This window comes from Pseudophryne corroboree, chromosome 4, assembly GCF_028390025.1.
Source record: "Pseudophryne corroboree isolate aPseCor3 chromosome 4, aPseCor3.hap2, whole genome shotgun sequence".
In the NCBI taxonomy this organism is placed as follows: Eukaryota; Metazoa; Chordata; class Amphibia; order Anura; family Myobatrachidae; genus Pseudophryne; species Pseudophryne corroboree.
Window position 1 is genome coordinate 685,453,071 of NC_086447.1, and position 15,367 is coordinate 685,468,437.

Sequence of the window (15,367 nt, forward strand, 5' to 3'; positions counted from 1 at the left end):
CATATATGTATCTGGCACTGTGGGGGCATATATGTATCTGGCAGTGTGGAGGCACCCATTTTCTGGCGTTTTTATATGTACGTGGCACTGTACTGGGGCATTATATGTATCTGGCACTGTACAACATGACGAAAAACGGGGTTATGATATGAGGTCATACTTCTAGAAACGTCATACTGAAAGGTGTGCACACAAAATGGGGTGTGGCTTTGTGACAACTAGGCCACGCCCTCATATTTGCGCGCGTGCCTTCGGCGCGCGCATGATAGTGGCTCTTGCTCTTGACTACAGATCTTTTCTGGCTCTTTGCCTCTGACTGGTTGGCCACCCCTGCTCTAAACCATACACAGTTTGGAACTGTCACACATGAGATGTGTTTAAAGCTTTCAGCATGCAAACTACAGCAGTTTGGTTCTGAAATCCGCATGCAATCTGTGACCGTTTGTAAATCACAGACTGTCACGATCTGGGTATCTGGACGCCATTTCTTACCCATCAGATGCCTCCTAAGGCTGGCTCAGCGCTCCAGGACCGGATCCCATCTGTTATCCTGATGTGTACATTCCTGTATCCTCTCCTGTCACTCTGGGACGCTGTCACAGTAAACGCCATATTACACCTGGCATGGCGTCTCCCGCGGCCTCCGCCGCCGTCCCTGAACTTCTGCATGCAGAGTGTCTGAGTGGCGATTACGTCAGCCGCGGCCTCCGCTGTGTCCGCATGGTGGGATGTGCATCTGTCAGCCTGGCGCCTCCTGTCTCCGGTGGCCGGCGCCGCCATTACTGTTTTCATTACCACATGGATTACAAACCAAACTTCCCTCCAAGTGTCTGCATGGGCGCAGCCATCTTGGATTCTGTCAGCTGATCATTTCCACCAATCTGTTCTCAGTATTGATAATCTGCATAATTGCCTAGCCAATCCCTTCCTTGCTGCAGGTATAAATACACTGTGCCTGAGCAAGGAAGGCGTCAGTGCTTTGGTTGTCAAACCTAGTTCCTGTTTGTCTCTCTCCTGTGATTGTCTTCCAGGTTCCAGCTCCTGTCTCAAGACTTCCACCATAGAGACCCGCACCAGCATTCCACCTGCGGTGTAGCCTGACTCTCCAATCCATTGTGGATTCATCTGTTTCCAGCTTTTCCTGGAACACCAGCTGGCACAATCCTGGGTTATCTCCATTGCTACAGTCGGGCCTGGTAAGGACTTTCCATCTAGAAGATCATAAGAACTATCTCACACTACCAGTGCCCTGTGGCTCCTGCCATCCTGTAGTACCCAGGAACTGTATTTATTATTTGCTGACTTTTACGTTTTCTTTTACTGCTGCTGTGTTGCGGAGTTGTCATAATAAACATCATTGACTTTTATCCAAGTTGTCGTGGTCACGCCTTCGGGCAGTTATTATTCATGTTACTTACATGTCCAGGGGTCTGATACAACCTCCCAGGTTCCGGTATATCTCAGCCCCTACAACTGAGGCTGCCTCCCGTCAGCTCAGGCCCTCAGTTGTGACAGTAAGCACTGACCTAATGAATCCAGCCGGAGACCAGGATCAAGCGGCCAGGCCGATGCAAGAACTGGCAGCCCGACTAGAACATCAGGAGGCTGCACAGGGCCACATCATCCGCTGTCTCCAGGATCTCTCTACTCGGCTGGATGGGATTCAGACAACTCTCCGTGGATCAGGCGCGTCTGGTGCGTCAACCACAGTGACTCCAGCTATAACCCCACCCACCTTACCCATTTCTGCTCCACGTCTTCATCTTCCAACGCCAGCAAAATTTGACGGATCTCCAAGATTCTGCAGGGGATTTCTCAACCAGTGTGAGATTCAGTTTGAGCTACAACCTGGCAATTTTCCCAGTGACCGTACAAAAATTGCCTACATTATTTCTCTTCTCAGTGGCTCAGCCCTTGATTGGGCATCACCGTTATGGGAGAGGTCCGACACCCTGCTATCTTCCTACACTGCCTTCGTGTCAACATTCAGGCGCATCTTCGACGAGCCAGGCCGGGTAACCTCAGCTTCATCCGAGATTCTCCGTTTACGCCAGGGGTCACGTACTGTAGGACAATATCTGATACAGTTCCAGATCCTGGCATCCGAACTGGCATGGAACGACGAGGCCCTGTATGCTGCATTCTGGCATGGCTTATCTGAGCGTATTAAAGATGAGTTAGCTACCAGAGACTTACCTTCTAAGTTAGATGAGCTAATCTCACTCTGCACGAAAGTTGATTTACGTTTCAGAGAGAGAGCAACTGAGCGTGGAAGATCATCTGCTCCAAAATCTTCTGCTCCTCCTCCTCGTCAACTGTCACCATCTAAAGATGAGCCCATGCAACTTGGCCGTTCCCGTTTAACTCCTGCTGAGCGCCGAAGACGTCTCTCTGAGTCTCTTTGCCTTTACTGTGCAGCTCCGTCTCACACCATCAATGCCTGTCCCGAACGTCCGGGAAAACTCCAAACCCTAGCTCGCCCAGGAGAGGGCCGGCTAGGAATAATGATCTCCTCTCCATCTCCTCATGATTGTAATCTCCCAGTGTCGCTCCAAATTGCTCAACGTTATCGGAACGTCATTGCCCTCCTTGATTCCGGAGCAGCTGGGAACTTTATTACCGAAGCCTATGTTAAACGGTGGTCCCTACCCACCGAGAGACTTCCTTCGTCCATCTCCTTAACTGCCGTGGATGGCAGTAAAATTTTTGATACAGTTATTGCTCTAAGGACTCTACCAGTTCGTCTGAGAGTGGGAGTTCTTCATTCCGAACTTATTTCACTTTTAGTGATTCCAAGAGCCACACATCCTGTGGTCCTGGGCCTTCCATGGCTCCGTCTTCACAATCCTACAATTGATTGGACGACTACGCAAATCCTGGCATGGGGTTCCTCCTGTGCTGAGACATGTTTGTTTAAAGTATTGCCTGTCTGTTCTTCCTCCCCCAGGTCGTCTGATGTTCCACCTCCTCCATATCAAGATTTCACGGATGTGTTCAGTAAAGCTTCTGCTGATATCCTTCCTCCTCATAGAGAATGGGACTGTCCGATTGATCTCGTTCCAGGGAAGGTTCCACCTCGAGGCCGAACTTATCCGTTGTCTCTGCCTGAGACGCATTCTATGGAGGAATATATTAAAGAGAACCTAGCAAAGGGGTTCATTCGACCTTCTTCTTCTCCAGCCGGCGCAGGCTTCTTTTTTGTAAAAAAGAAAGATGGTGGTCTGCGGCCGTGCATCGACTACAGAGGTTTGAACGACATTACCATCAAGAACCGTTATCCTTTACCCCTGATTACTGAGCTCTTTGACAGAGTTAGCGGAGCTACCATCTTTACAAAGCTGGACTTGCGAGGTGCATACAATCTCATCCGGATCCGTGAGGGTGACGAGTGGAAGACCGCCTTTAACACCCGTGACGGACATTATGAGTACCTCGTCATGCCCTTCGGATTGAGCAATGCTCCAGCTGTCTTCCAGCATTTTGTCAATGAGATCTTCAGAGACATTCTATACCATCATGTCGTGGTCTATCTAGACGATATCCTCATTTTTGCCAACGATTTAGAGGAACATCGTTTTTGGGTTAAAGAGGTTCTGTCCCGTCTCCGTGTCAATCATCTCTATTGCAAATTAGAAAAATGCGTCTTTGAAGTCAAGTCCATTCCGTTTCTAGGGTACATTGTGTCCGGTTCCGGACTAGAGATGGATCCTGAGAAACTACAAGCAATCCAAAATTGGCCGGTACCCTTAACCCTCAAAGGGGTCCAGAGGTTCTTAGGGTTCGCCAACTATTACCGAAAGTTTATACGAGACTTTTCCACCATTGTGGCGCCTATTACTGCTTTCACTAAGAAGGGTGCTAACCCGTCCAAGTGGTCTGAAGAAGCCATGCAAGCATTTCATCTTTTAAAACAAAGGTTCATCTCTGCGCCTGTTCTGAAACAGCCTGACATCGACTCTCCTTTCATCTTAGAGGTGGATGCCTCCTCCGTTGGAGTAGGAGCGGTGTTATCTCAGAGGGCTAAAGATGGCCATTTACACCCTTGCAGTTTCTTCTCCCGGAAGTTCTCCCCAGCTGAGCGCAACTATGCCATTGGCGACCAGGAGTTGCTAGCCATCAAGCTCGCTCTAGAAGAGTGGAGGTATCTGTTGGAGGGAGCTTCTCATTCAATCACCATACTTACAGACCACAAGAACCTTTTATACCTGAAGGGCGCACAATGTCTCAACCCTCGTCAGGCCAGATGGGCACTTTTCTTTTCCAGGTTCGACTTTAAACTCCAGTTCTGTCCGGGCTCTCAGAATCGCAAGGCCGATGCCCTTTCCCGCTCATGGGAGCAAGAAAATGAGTCAGAGTCTTCAGACAAGCATCCTATTATAAATCCGTTGGCATTCTCCACGGTAGGGATGGACTCTACGCCCCCATCAGGGAAAAGTTTTGTGAAGCCGATGCTAAGGAAGAAGCTCATGCATTGGGCCCATGCTTCCCGTTTTGCCGGACATACAGGTATCCAAAAAACCCTGGAGTTTATCTCTAGGTCCTATTGGTGGCCAACTCTGAAAAAGGACGTCTTGGAGTTTATTGCATCTTGCCCAAAGTGTGCCCAACATAAAGTATCCCGCCAGTCGCCTGCGGGGCAACTGGTTCCACTATCCGTTCCCCGTCGACCATGGACCCACTTGTCGATGGATTTCATTACAGACTTACCCATGTGCAACAAGTTCAATACCATCTGGGTGGTAGTTGACCGGTTCACCAAGATGGCACACTTCATTCCTCTCACCGGTCTTCCGTCAGCTTCCAAGTTGGCTCAAGTATTCATACAAGAGATCTTCCGACTCCACGGTCTTCCTGAAGAAATTATCTCAGATCGAGGAGTTCAATTCACAGCCAAATTCTGGCAAAGTTTATGTCAAGTCCTCCAAGTCAAGCTAAAGTTTTCCACGGCTTACCATCCTCAGACCAATGGTCAAACCGAGAGGGTGAATCAGGACTTGGAGGCCTTTCTCCGCATCTATGTGTCCTCCTCTCAAGATGACTGGGTTCAATTACTTCCCTGGGCCGAGTTCTGTCATAACAACCAGTATCATTCTTCATCTGCTTCAACACCATTCTTCACTAACTTTGGATTCCACCCTAAAGTCCCTGAGTTCCAACCGCTTCCAGCAACTTCTGTTCCCGCAGTGGATATCACCTTGCATCAGTTTGCCAATATCTGGAAGAGCGTACGATCAGCTCTGCTCAAGGCATCGTTCAGGTACAAGAAGTTTGCGGATAAGAAGCGTCGAGCAGTTCCTGCTCTCAAGGTGGGTGATCGGGTATGGTTATCCACGAAGAATTTGAGGTTAAGAGTTCCCAGTATGAAGTTTGCACCTCGCTATATCGGTCCTTTCAAGATTGAACAAGTCATCAATCCTGTTGCTTACAGACTCCAGTTGCCTCCCTTCTTAAAAATACCCAGGACATTCCATGTTTCCCTGTTGAAACCGCTGATCTTGAATCGGTTTCATTCCTCACTTCCTCCAACTCCGAAAGTCCAAACTCAACGAGGCGTTGAGTATGAAGTGGCCAAGATCCTGGACTCACGTCACCGTTACGGTCAACTACAATATCTTATTGACTGGAAGGGTTATGGTCCTGAGGAACGTTCATGGACCAATGCTTCTGATGTCCATGCTCCTGCCTTGGTCCGGAGATTCCATTCCAAGTTTCCTCAAAAGCCAAAGAAGTGTCCTGGGGCCACTCCTAAAGGGGGGGGTGCTGTCACGATCCGGGTATCTGGACGCCATTTCTTACCCATCAGATGCCTCCTAAGGCTGGCTCAGCGCTCCAGGACCGGATCCCATCTGTTATCCTGATGTGTACATTCCTGTATCCTCTCCTGTCACTCTGGGACGCTGTCACAGTAAACGCCATATTACACCTGGCATGGCGTCTCCCGCGGCCTCCGCCGCCATCCCTGAACTTCTGCATGCAGAGTGTCTGAGTGGCGATTACGTCAGCCGCGGCCTCCGCTGTGTCCGCATGGTGGGATGTGCATCTGTCAGCCTGGCGCCTCCTGTCTCCGGTGGCCGGCGCCGCCATTACTGTTTTCATTACCACATGGATTACAAACCAAACTTCCCTCCAAGTGTCTGCATGGGCGCAGCCATCTTGGATTCTGTCAGCTGATCATTTCCACCAATCTGTTCTCAGTATTGATAATCTGCATAATTGCCTAGCCAATCCCTTCCTTGCTGCAGGTATAAATACACTGTGCCTGAGCAAGGAAGGCGTCAGTGCTTTGGTTGTCAAACCTAGTTCCTGTTTGTCTCTCTCCTGTGATTGTCTTCCAGGTTCCAGCTCCTGTCTCAAGACTTCCACCATAGAGACCCGCACCAGCATTCCACCTGCGGTGTAGCCTGACTCTCCAATCCATTGTGGATTCATCTGTTTCCAGCTTTTCCTGGAACACCAGCTGGCACAATCCTGGGTTATCTCCATTGCTACAGTCGGGCCTGGTAAGGACTTTCCATCTAGAAGATCATAAGAACTATCTCACACTACCAGTGCCCTGTGGCTCCTGCCATCCTGTAGTACCCAGGAACTGTATTTATTATTTGCTGACTTTTACGTTTTCTTTTACTGCTGCTGTGTTGCGGAGTTGTCATAATAAACATCATTGACTTTTATCCAAGTTGTCGTGGTCACGCCTTCGGGCAGTTATTATTCATGTTACTTACATGTCCAGGGGTCTGATACAACCTCCCAGGTTCCGGTACATCTCAGCCCCTACAACTGAGGCTGCCTCCCGTCAGCTCAGGCCCTCAGTTGTGACACAGACAAATTTAGTGCTTAGTAAATTCCCCCCTTAGCATTAAACATCTCTAGAGGAAGAAAAGAGGGAAAACTGGGATACACAGGAGTAATATCCACCACCAACATGCTATCCAGCTAAATCTGAATTACATTTACCTGTTATGTTATCTGCCCTGCGCAGACCATCCTGACTGGTAGAGTTTACCTGCGGATATATAAAGAGATTTTTATGTCAAAGCTGTGCTCCTTCACCTCTATTATGTACAGTACATATATCCACAAAAACAATAAGCCAACAGAGGGGACTTAGGAGCTTAAATATGCAGAAGCCGCAGGAAACTTCTTTTGTAAAAAGACGCCAACTAAAGGATTCTGTGATCCACTACTGTGTCCGCGTCCGTTGACGCAGCATTGAATCAACTGTGTGAACATTGCCGACCCATCAGACACCTGAGTAACCCTTCACTGGCTTAGACACACCCAGAAAACAGGGCCGACACGCCCTTGTATTTTGTATTTGGAGCGCTCCTAGTCACGACCGCGAACGCCAGCAGCATGTAAATCATGCAGCAGCTTTTAAAGCATTGTGAACAATGTTGCAGGACCAGATCTGTACGTGCGCAGTGCATCTTCTGCCCATGCTTAGATCAAATACCATTGGGCAATTAAGTGAAGATTGAACTTTAATTAACTTTAATGTTAACTTGTTTTATGTTTCTGCAATAGACATGAACACCATCATGTTCTAAAGCCCTGTATATTCTAAAGTCCTGAGTTAAAGTGTTCTGCTGCCATCTGCCTGACATACTTTGCCAATTTACCTAATGGTATTACAATATACAAACGATACTGATGTGGCACCCCTGAAAGTGGATTGTTCCCCTGTGTGATCTAGATGCATGCAGCATACAGCTGTGGCACTACAGACCCCAGCCTGCCCTTTTATATTGAGGCAGACATGCAGGCCACAGCTAAATAGCTCAACAGAGGGTTAATGCAGCCCACATCTGAAACAATGTATCCAGGTAGCCTGTGGTCTCCTTAACTTCTGCCGACCCTCTAATAAAAACTAATTTCCTTTGAAACGAGACCTGACTCAGCGTGTCTTCAAGTGTTCCCACAATTCTTACCTCTCTGCACTGGAGTGAAGTGCCCGAAGCGGATCTCAAGGTAAACATCCCTAACACACTAAGTACCGCCGTGTGGGGGTACTTCACTAATATACATATATCTATGTCCTGAGGAAGGGGCATCTGGCCCCGAAATGTTGATGTAATAAACACGTTTGTTTGGTGAGATTTAACTGCTTGTGAAGTCTCCGGAGTGCCGCCTCTCTCCACGCTCTGTGTATATATATATATATATATATATATATATATATAGTATACATACATACACAGAGAACCCCGCACTCTCCTAAGTAATTTAATTCACCAACACACCAAAGGAGCAGCTGACACAGGTTTAAAGTAAATGAGCTTAGAAAGGGTTCGTTTCTAATTGGCCCATCAGACTTTCTGAGTTGAATAGCAGCTGTTAGCATTACCTCCACAAAGACCAGTGGACCTGATAGTCAAGACGTAAAGACCTCGCACTGCCCGAATACTTATACTATATATATTTTTTTTAAATCATATATTTTATTGAATAAACATGAACATAAAGTTGACAGAAAGACAGACCAGGAAGTAAAAGTGAAAAATAGTAAGCATCAAACTTCAATATAGAAGATCCACATACAATAAAAAATAAAATCGGTAGATAAGAATGAGACAAAGAAAATTATACATCTTTAGAGATACCAGAATCTTCGTCTTCAAAAACATTTCAACAAATAGAGGTAGAGGAATAAGGTGGAGGACGTAAAGTCACAACATGAGAAGCAATGGGTGACTAAGGGGAAAAGCATGGAGTAAAAGGGGATGGGGAAGAGAAGGGAAAAAGGGAGGTCCAGCAGCGAGGCAGGGGTGACAAATATCAAAATTGGACACTGTGTAGGTGGTGTAGTGGGGGTCAGAGGAGACCCGGGAGGGGGTGCTAAGGAGGGAATACCAGGGGAGCCAAATGGAGTGGACCTTTTTTACTGTATTGTTTTGAAGGCTGGTGATATATTCCATTTTAGCTATAAACCAAATTCTGTTCATCAATTCAGTACTGCTGGGAGCCAAGAGATTTTTCCAATTACGGGCTATTTGGTATTTAGCTGCCCCGGAAAGGTGAAGGGTTAGCTTGTTAGAGTCCTTGGAAATGTGTTCTATGGGGGCACATAGAAGTAAATTGACGGGGCAATGGGAACGGGGAAAGCCATAAGCCGTGTAAGAAGGGAGACAACTAATTTCCAAAAACTGGCGATTGCAGGGCAGGTCCACCAAACATGGTAAAACTTTCCCCGGTGCCCACAGACCCTCCAGCATAAATCAGTGGAGCTGGGGTAAATATGATGGAGACGTTCCGGCACCAGATACCATCTTGTGTAAACTTTATAAGAATTTTCTCGTATGGCCACACCAATCAAGCATTTGGAGATCGCCATACGAATTGAATCCCACAATTCTTCATTATAATGTTGGCCAAAATCCGATTCCCATGCTTGTTCGTGTTTTTAAGAGGAGGGGCATCCTGCACTAGAATAGAGTTATAGAGGTGTGAAATAGACCCTTTATCAGTCGCATTATATATACAAAACCTTTCAATTGAAGATGGGATCTGGCGCGTTTGCGCAGGGCGAATGGAGGAGGTGAAATGACGAATTTGAAGGTATTGGTAATGTAGGGAATTAGGGATACCATTTTTTGTCTGTAAATCTGCACATGATGTAGGAGCAAAGTTTCCTGCAACATGATGAACCCTAGTAACGCCCGCTAAGATTCATAGTGGGAGAAAGTCCCAGTGGAAATGCAGGGTTGCTCCATAGCGGGGTGAGGGTGGACGGGGATGTAGACAGCGTTCATTTTTTATTGAGGGACTCCCAGGTACGAAGAGTTATGTCAACAGCAGGCGAAGAGGAGGAAAATTGAGGACGGTGTGTACGTGGTAACCATGGGAGATGTGAAATCAAGGATATGCCTACCAGATCGCTTTCTAGGTCAACCCATCTTTTGGTGTTTTGTGGGGAGTGACAGGCAATTAATTGGCTCAGTCAGGTAGCGTTGTAATAGCGCTGGAGATTAAGTAGCCCAAGACTGTCGTGCTGGGATCGTCGAAACAGGATATCCCGTTGTACCCTTGTTTTTTTGTAATTCCAAATAAATTTGCAAAACGCAGTTTGGAGAGCATGAAGAGTAGGTGAAGGGACCGGTATTGGGAGGGTTTGGAAGAGGTACAATAGTTTGGGGAGTGTGTTCATTTTTAAAGTATTGATACGCCCAACCCAGGAGAGAAAATATGATTGCCATTGTTGAATATCATGGTGAATTGACCTAAAAAATAGGATTTTAACACCTACCGGTAAATCCTTTTCTCTTAGTCCGTAGAGGATGCTGGGGTCACTTCAAGAACCATGGGGTATAGACGGGATCCGCATGAGACATGGGCACTTTAAGCCTTTCAAAGGGGTGTGAACTGGCTCCTGCCTCTATGCCCCCCTCCAGACTCCAGTTATAGGAACTGTGTCCAGGGAGACGGACATTTCGAGGAAAAGGATTTTTTGTTAAACTAAGGTGAGATACATGGTATCCAGACTCCAGATCGACAGCAAAAAGGTCGACAAACCTTAGGTCGATGCCAATTGGTCGACAAACCTTAGGTCGACATGGACAAAAGGTCGACATGGAAAAAGGTCGACATGAGTTTTTCACGATTTTTTTCTTTTTTGGAACTTTTTCATACTTAACGATCCACGTGGACTACGATTGGAACGGTAATCTGTGCCGAGCGAAGCGGTAGCGGAGCGAAGGCACCATGCGAGGGGACGCGGTGCACTAATTGGGGTTCCCGGTCACTCTACGAAGAAAACGGCACAAAAAAAAACACCTCATGTCGAACTTTTTCCATGTCGATCTTGTTCCTGTCGACCTTTTGTCCATGTCGACCTTTTGTCCATGTCGACCTAAGGTGTGTCGACTAATTGGCGTCGACCTAATGTTTGTCGACCTTTTTGCTGTCGATCCTGAGTCCCAGACCCGAGATACATACCAGCTCACACCTCAAGCACGCCGTACAACATGGCATTCAACACAACGCAAGTCAACGGCATGAACAACATCAGCAACAGGCTGACTATAAACTTAACACAACATGTGTGTAACCATAACTAATAACTTCAGATACAGTACGTACTGGGACGGGCGCCCAGCATCCTCTACGGACTAAGAGAAAAGGATTTACCGGTAGGTATTAAAATCCTATTTTCTCATACGTCCTAGAGGATGCTGGGGTCACTTCAAGAACCATGGGGTTTATACCAAAGCTCTAGAACGGGCGGGAGAGTGCGGATGACTCTGCAGCACCGATTGACCAAACATGAGGTCCTCATCAGCCAGGGTATCAAACTTGTAGAACTTTGCAAAGGTGTTTGAACCCGACCAAGTAGCTGCTCGGCAAAGTTGTAATGCCGAGACCCCCCCCGGGCAGCCGCCCAGGATGAGCCCACCTTTCTGGTAGAATGGGCATTTACCGATTTCGGTAACGGCAATCCAGCCGTAGAATGAGCCTGCTGAATCGTATGACAGATCCAGCACGCAATAGTCTGCTTGGAAGCAGGAGCCCCAATTTTGTTGTGAGCATACAGGACAAACAGAGCCTCCATTTTCCTAAACTGAGCCGTTATGGCCACATAAATTTTCAAAGCTCTGACTACGTCGAGAAACTTCGATTCCAGCAAGGCGTCAGTAGCCACTGGCACCACAATAGGTTGGTTCAAGTGGAACGACGAAACCACTTTCGGCAGAAACTGCTGACGAGTCCTCAACTCTGCTCTATCTTCATGGAAGATCAAATAAGGGCTCTTGTGAGACAAGGCCGCCAATTCAGACACCCGCCTGGCGGATGCCAAGGCCAACAGCATGACCACTTTCCAAGTGAGGAATTTCAACTCCACCTTTTGTAAGGGTTCAAACCAATGAGATTGAAGGAATTGCAACACCACGTTAAGATCCCACGGTGCCACAGGGGGCACAAAGGTAAGTTGGATGTGCAACACGCCTTTCACAAAAGTCTGAACTTCTGGAAGGGAGGCCAATTGTTTTTGGAAGAAAACCGATAAGACTGAAATTTGTACTTTAATGGAGCCCAACTTTAGGCCCGCATCCACACCGGCTTGTAGAAAATGGAGAAAATGTCCTAACTGAAATTCTTCCGTAGGAGCCGTCTTGGATTCACACCAAGACACGTATTTTCTCCAAATACGGTGGTAATGTTTAGACGTTACTCCTATCCTGGCCTGAATAAGAGTGGGGATGACTTCCTTGGGAATACCCTTTCGGGATAGGATCCGGCGTTCAACCTCCAAGCCGTCAAACGAAGTCGCGGTAAGTCTTGGAACACGCACGGCCCCTGCTGTAACAGATCCTCCCTCAGAGGAAGAGGCCAGGGATCTCCTATGAGTAACTCCTGAAGATCTGGATACCAAGCCCTCCTTGGCCAGTCTGGAACAATGAGGATCGCTTGAACCTTTGTTCTTCTTATGATCTTTATCACTTTTGGAATGAGTGGAAGCGGAGGAAACACGTACACCGACTGAAACACCCACGGTGTCACTAGGGCGTCCACTGCTATTGCTTGAGGGTCTCTCGACCTGGAACAATGGGGGATAATTCCAAGTTGATCGCAGCAGGAAATTTTTTAGCAGTTGGGCAAAACCATGTGCACTGCAGGGGGGGGTAGATATAACATGTGCAGAGAGAGATAGATTTGGGTGTGGTGAGTTCAATCTGCAATCTAAATTGCAGTGTAAAAATAAAGCAGCCAGTATTTACCCTGCACAGAAACATAATAACCCACCCAAATCTAACTCTCTCTGCAAATGTTATATCTGCCCCCCCTGCAGTGCACATGGTTTTGCCCAACTGCTAAAAAATATCCTGCTGCGATCAACTTGGAATTACCCCCAATATCTCTGAAGCTTCTTGCTGAGGCGAGACGCCATCATGTCTATTTGAGGAATTCCCCAAAGACTTGTCACCTCTGCAAAGACCTCTTGATGAAGACCCCACTCTCCTGGATGGAGAGCATGTCTGCTGAGGAAGTCTGCTTCCCAGTTGTCAACACCTGGAATGAAGATCGCTGACAGAGCGCTTGTGTGCCTTTCCGCGCAACGGAGAACCTTTGTGGCCTCTGCAATAGCTGCTCTACTCTTTGTTCCGCCCTGGCGGTTTATGTACGCCACTGCTGTTATGTTGTCCGACTGAATCAAGACGGACTGATTGCGAAGAAGATGTTCCGCTTGCAGAAGACCGTTGTGAATGGCCCTTAACTCCAGAACGTTTATGTGTAGACACATTTCCTGGCTTGACCATCTTCCCTGGAAGCTTTCCCCCTGTGTGACTGCTCCCCAGCCTCAGAGACTCGCATCCGTGGTCACTAAGATCCAGTCCTGGATCCCGAACCTGCGTCCCTCTAGGAGGTGAGAGCTGTGCAGCTACCACAGGAGCGAGATTCTGGTCTTGGAAGACAGGGTTATCCTTCGGTGCATGTGCAGATGGGTCCCGGACCACTTGTACAACAGGTCCCACTGAAACACTCTGGCATGGAATCTGCCAAACTGAATGGCCTCGTAGGCCGCCACCATCTTCCCCAGCAACCGAGTGCATTGATGGATCGATAGTCTTGGCGGTTTCAGGATTTGTTTGACCAGGTTCTGAATTTCCAGAGCCTTTTCAACTGGAAGAAAAACTCTGTAATTCTGTGTCCAGAATCATTCCCAAAAACGACAGCCGTCTCGTCGGAACCAACTGTGATTTTGGCAAGTTTAGGAGCCAACCATGTTGCTGCAGAATTGTCAGGGATAGCGTAATGTTCTGCAGTAATTGTTCCCTGGATCTCGCCTTTATCAGGAGATCGTCCAAGTACGGGATAATTGTGACTCCTTGCTTGCGCAGGAGAACCATAATTTCGGCCATTACCTTGGTGAAAACCCTCGGAGCCGTGGACAGATCAAACGGCAAAGTCTGAAATTGGTAATGACAATCCTGACTAGCAAACCTCAGGTAAGCCTGATGTGGAGGATATATGGGGACGTGTAAGCAGGCATCCTTTATGTCGACCGACACCATAAAATCCCCTTCCTCCAGACTGGATATCACTGCTCGGAGAGATTCCATCTTGAATTTGAATTTTCTCAGATAGAAATTTAGGGATTTTAGGTTCAGAATCGGTCTGACCGAGCCGTCCGGCTTCGGGACCACGAACAGGCTCGAATAAAAGCCTTCTCCCTGTTGTGACGGGGGCACCTTGATAATGACTTGATTTTGACACAGCTTTTGTATTGCATCGCATACTACCTCCCTGTCTAGGAGAGAAGCTGGTAAGGCCGATTTGAAAAATCTGTGAGGGGGAATGTCTTGAAACTCCAGTTTGTACCCTTGGGACACTATTTCTAATACCTAAGGATCCAGGGCCGAACGAGCCCAGACTTGACTGAAGAGTTGGAGACATGCCCCCACCGGTGCGAACTCCCGCAGAGGAGCCCAGCATCATGCGGTGGATTTGGCAGAAGCCGGGGAGGACTTCTGCTCCTCGGAACCGGCCACGGCCGGTGATCGTTTACCTTTTCCCTTTCCTCTAGTAGCAAGATAGGAAGACCCTCGGCCTTTTTGTATTTATTGGGCCGAAAGGACTGCATCTGATAGTGGTGCACTTTCTTTTGTGGTGCAGGCACACAAGGTAAAAATTATGACTTACCCGCGGTAGCCGTAGATACCAACTCGGCGAGGCCGTCACCAAACAATACACCACCTTTATACGGTAGAGACTTCATAGCTTTCTTAGAGTCAGCATCAGCATTCCATTGATGAATCCACAATGCTCTCCTAGCTGAGACTGCCATGGCATTGGCCCTTGATCCCAAGAGGCCAATATCCCTCGCAGCTTCCTTTAGGTAGACTGCAGCGTCCCTGATATAACCTAGTGTCAAAAGAATGCTATCCCTATCCAGGGTATCTATTTCAGATGACAAGTTATCTGCCCATCTTTCGATAGCACTACTCACCCATGGAGCGCAATGGCTGGTCTGAGTAGCATACCCGTGGTGATATAAATGGATTTCAATGTATTTTCCTGCCTACGATCCGCAGGATCCTTTAGGGCTGCCGCGTCAGGGGACGGAAGAGCCACCTTTTTGGACAGCCGTGATAGAGCTTTGTCCACAATGGGGGGTGACTCCCATTTTTCCCTATCCTCAGAGGGAAACGGATACGCCACTGGAATCCTTTTGGGAATCTGAAACTTTTTGTCAGGATTTTCCCAAACCTTTTCACAAAGCGTGTTCAGTTCATGAGAGGGAGGAAACGTTACCTCAGGTTTCTTTCCTTTATACATACAGACCCTAGTATCGGGAACAGTAGGGTCCTCAGTAATATGTAATACGTCTTTTATAGCCACAATCATGTACTGAATGCTCTTTGCCAATTTT

General features: G+C 47.6%; 1 protein-coding gene across 2 annotated transcripts in view; it reads right to left on the reverse strand.

Moving 5' to 3' along the window:
- Positions 1-15,367, reverse strand: part of ADGB (androglobin) — a 943,967-nt gene that overhangs the window by 266,183 nt on the left and 662,417 nt on the right. For both annotated transcript variants that reach the window (XM_063917880.1, XM_063917881.1), the window contains one exon: positions 6,955-7,003. In XM_063917880.1, coding sequence (XP_063773950.1) covers positions 6,955-7,003 — 49 coding nt within the window. The remainder of the gene's footprint in view (positions 1-6,954; positions 7,004-15,367) is intronic.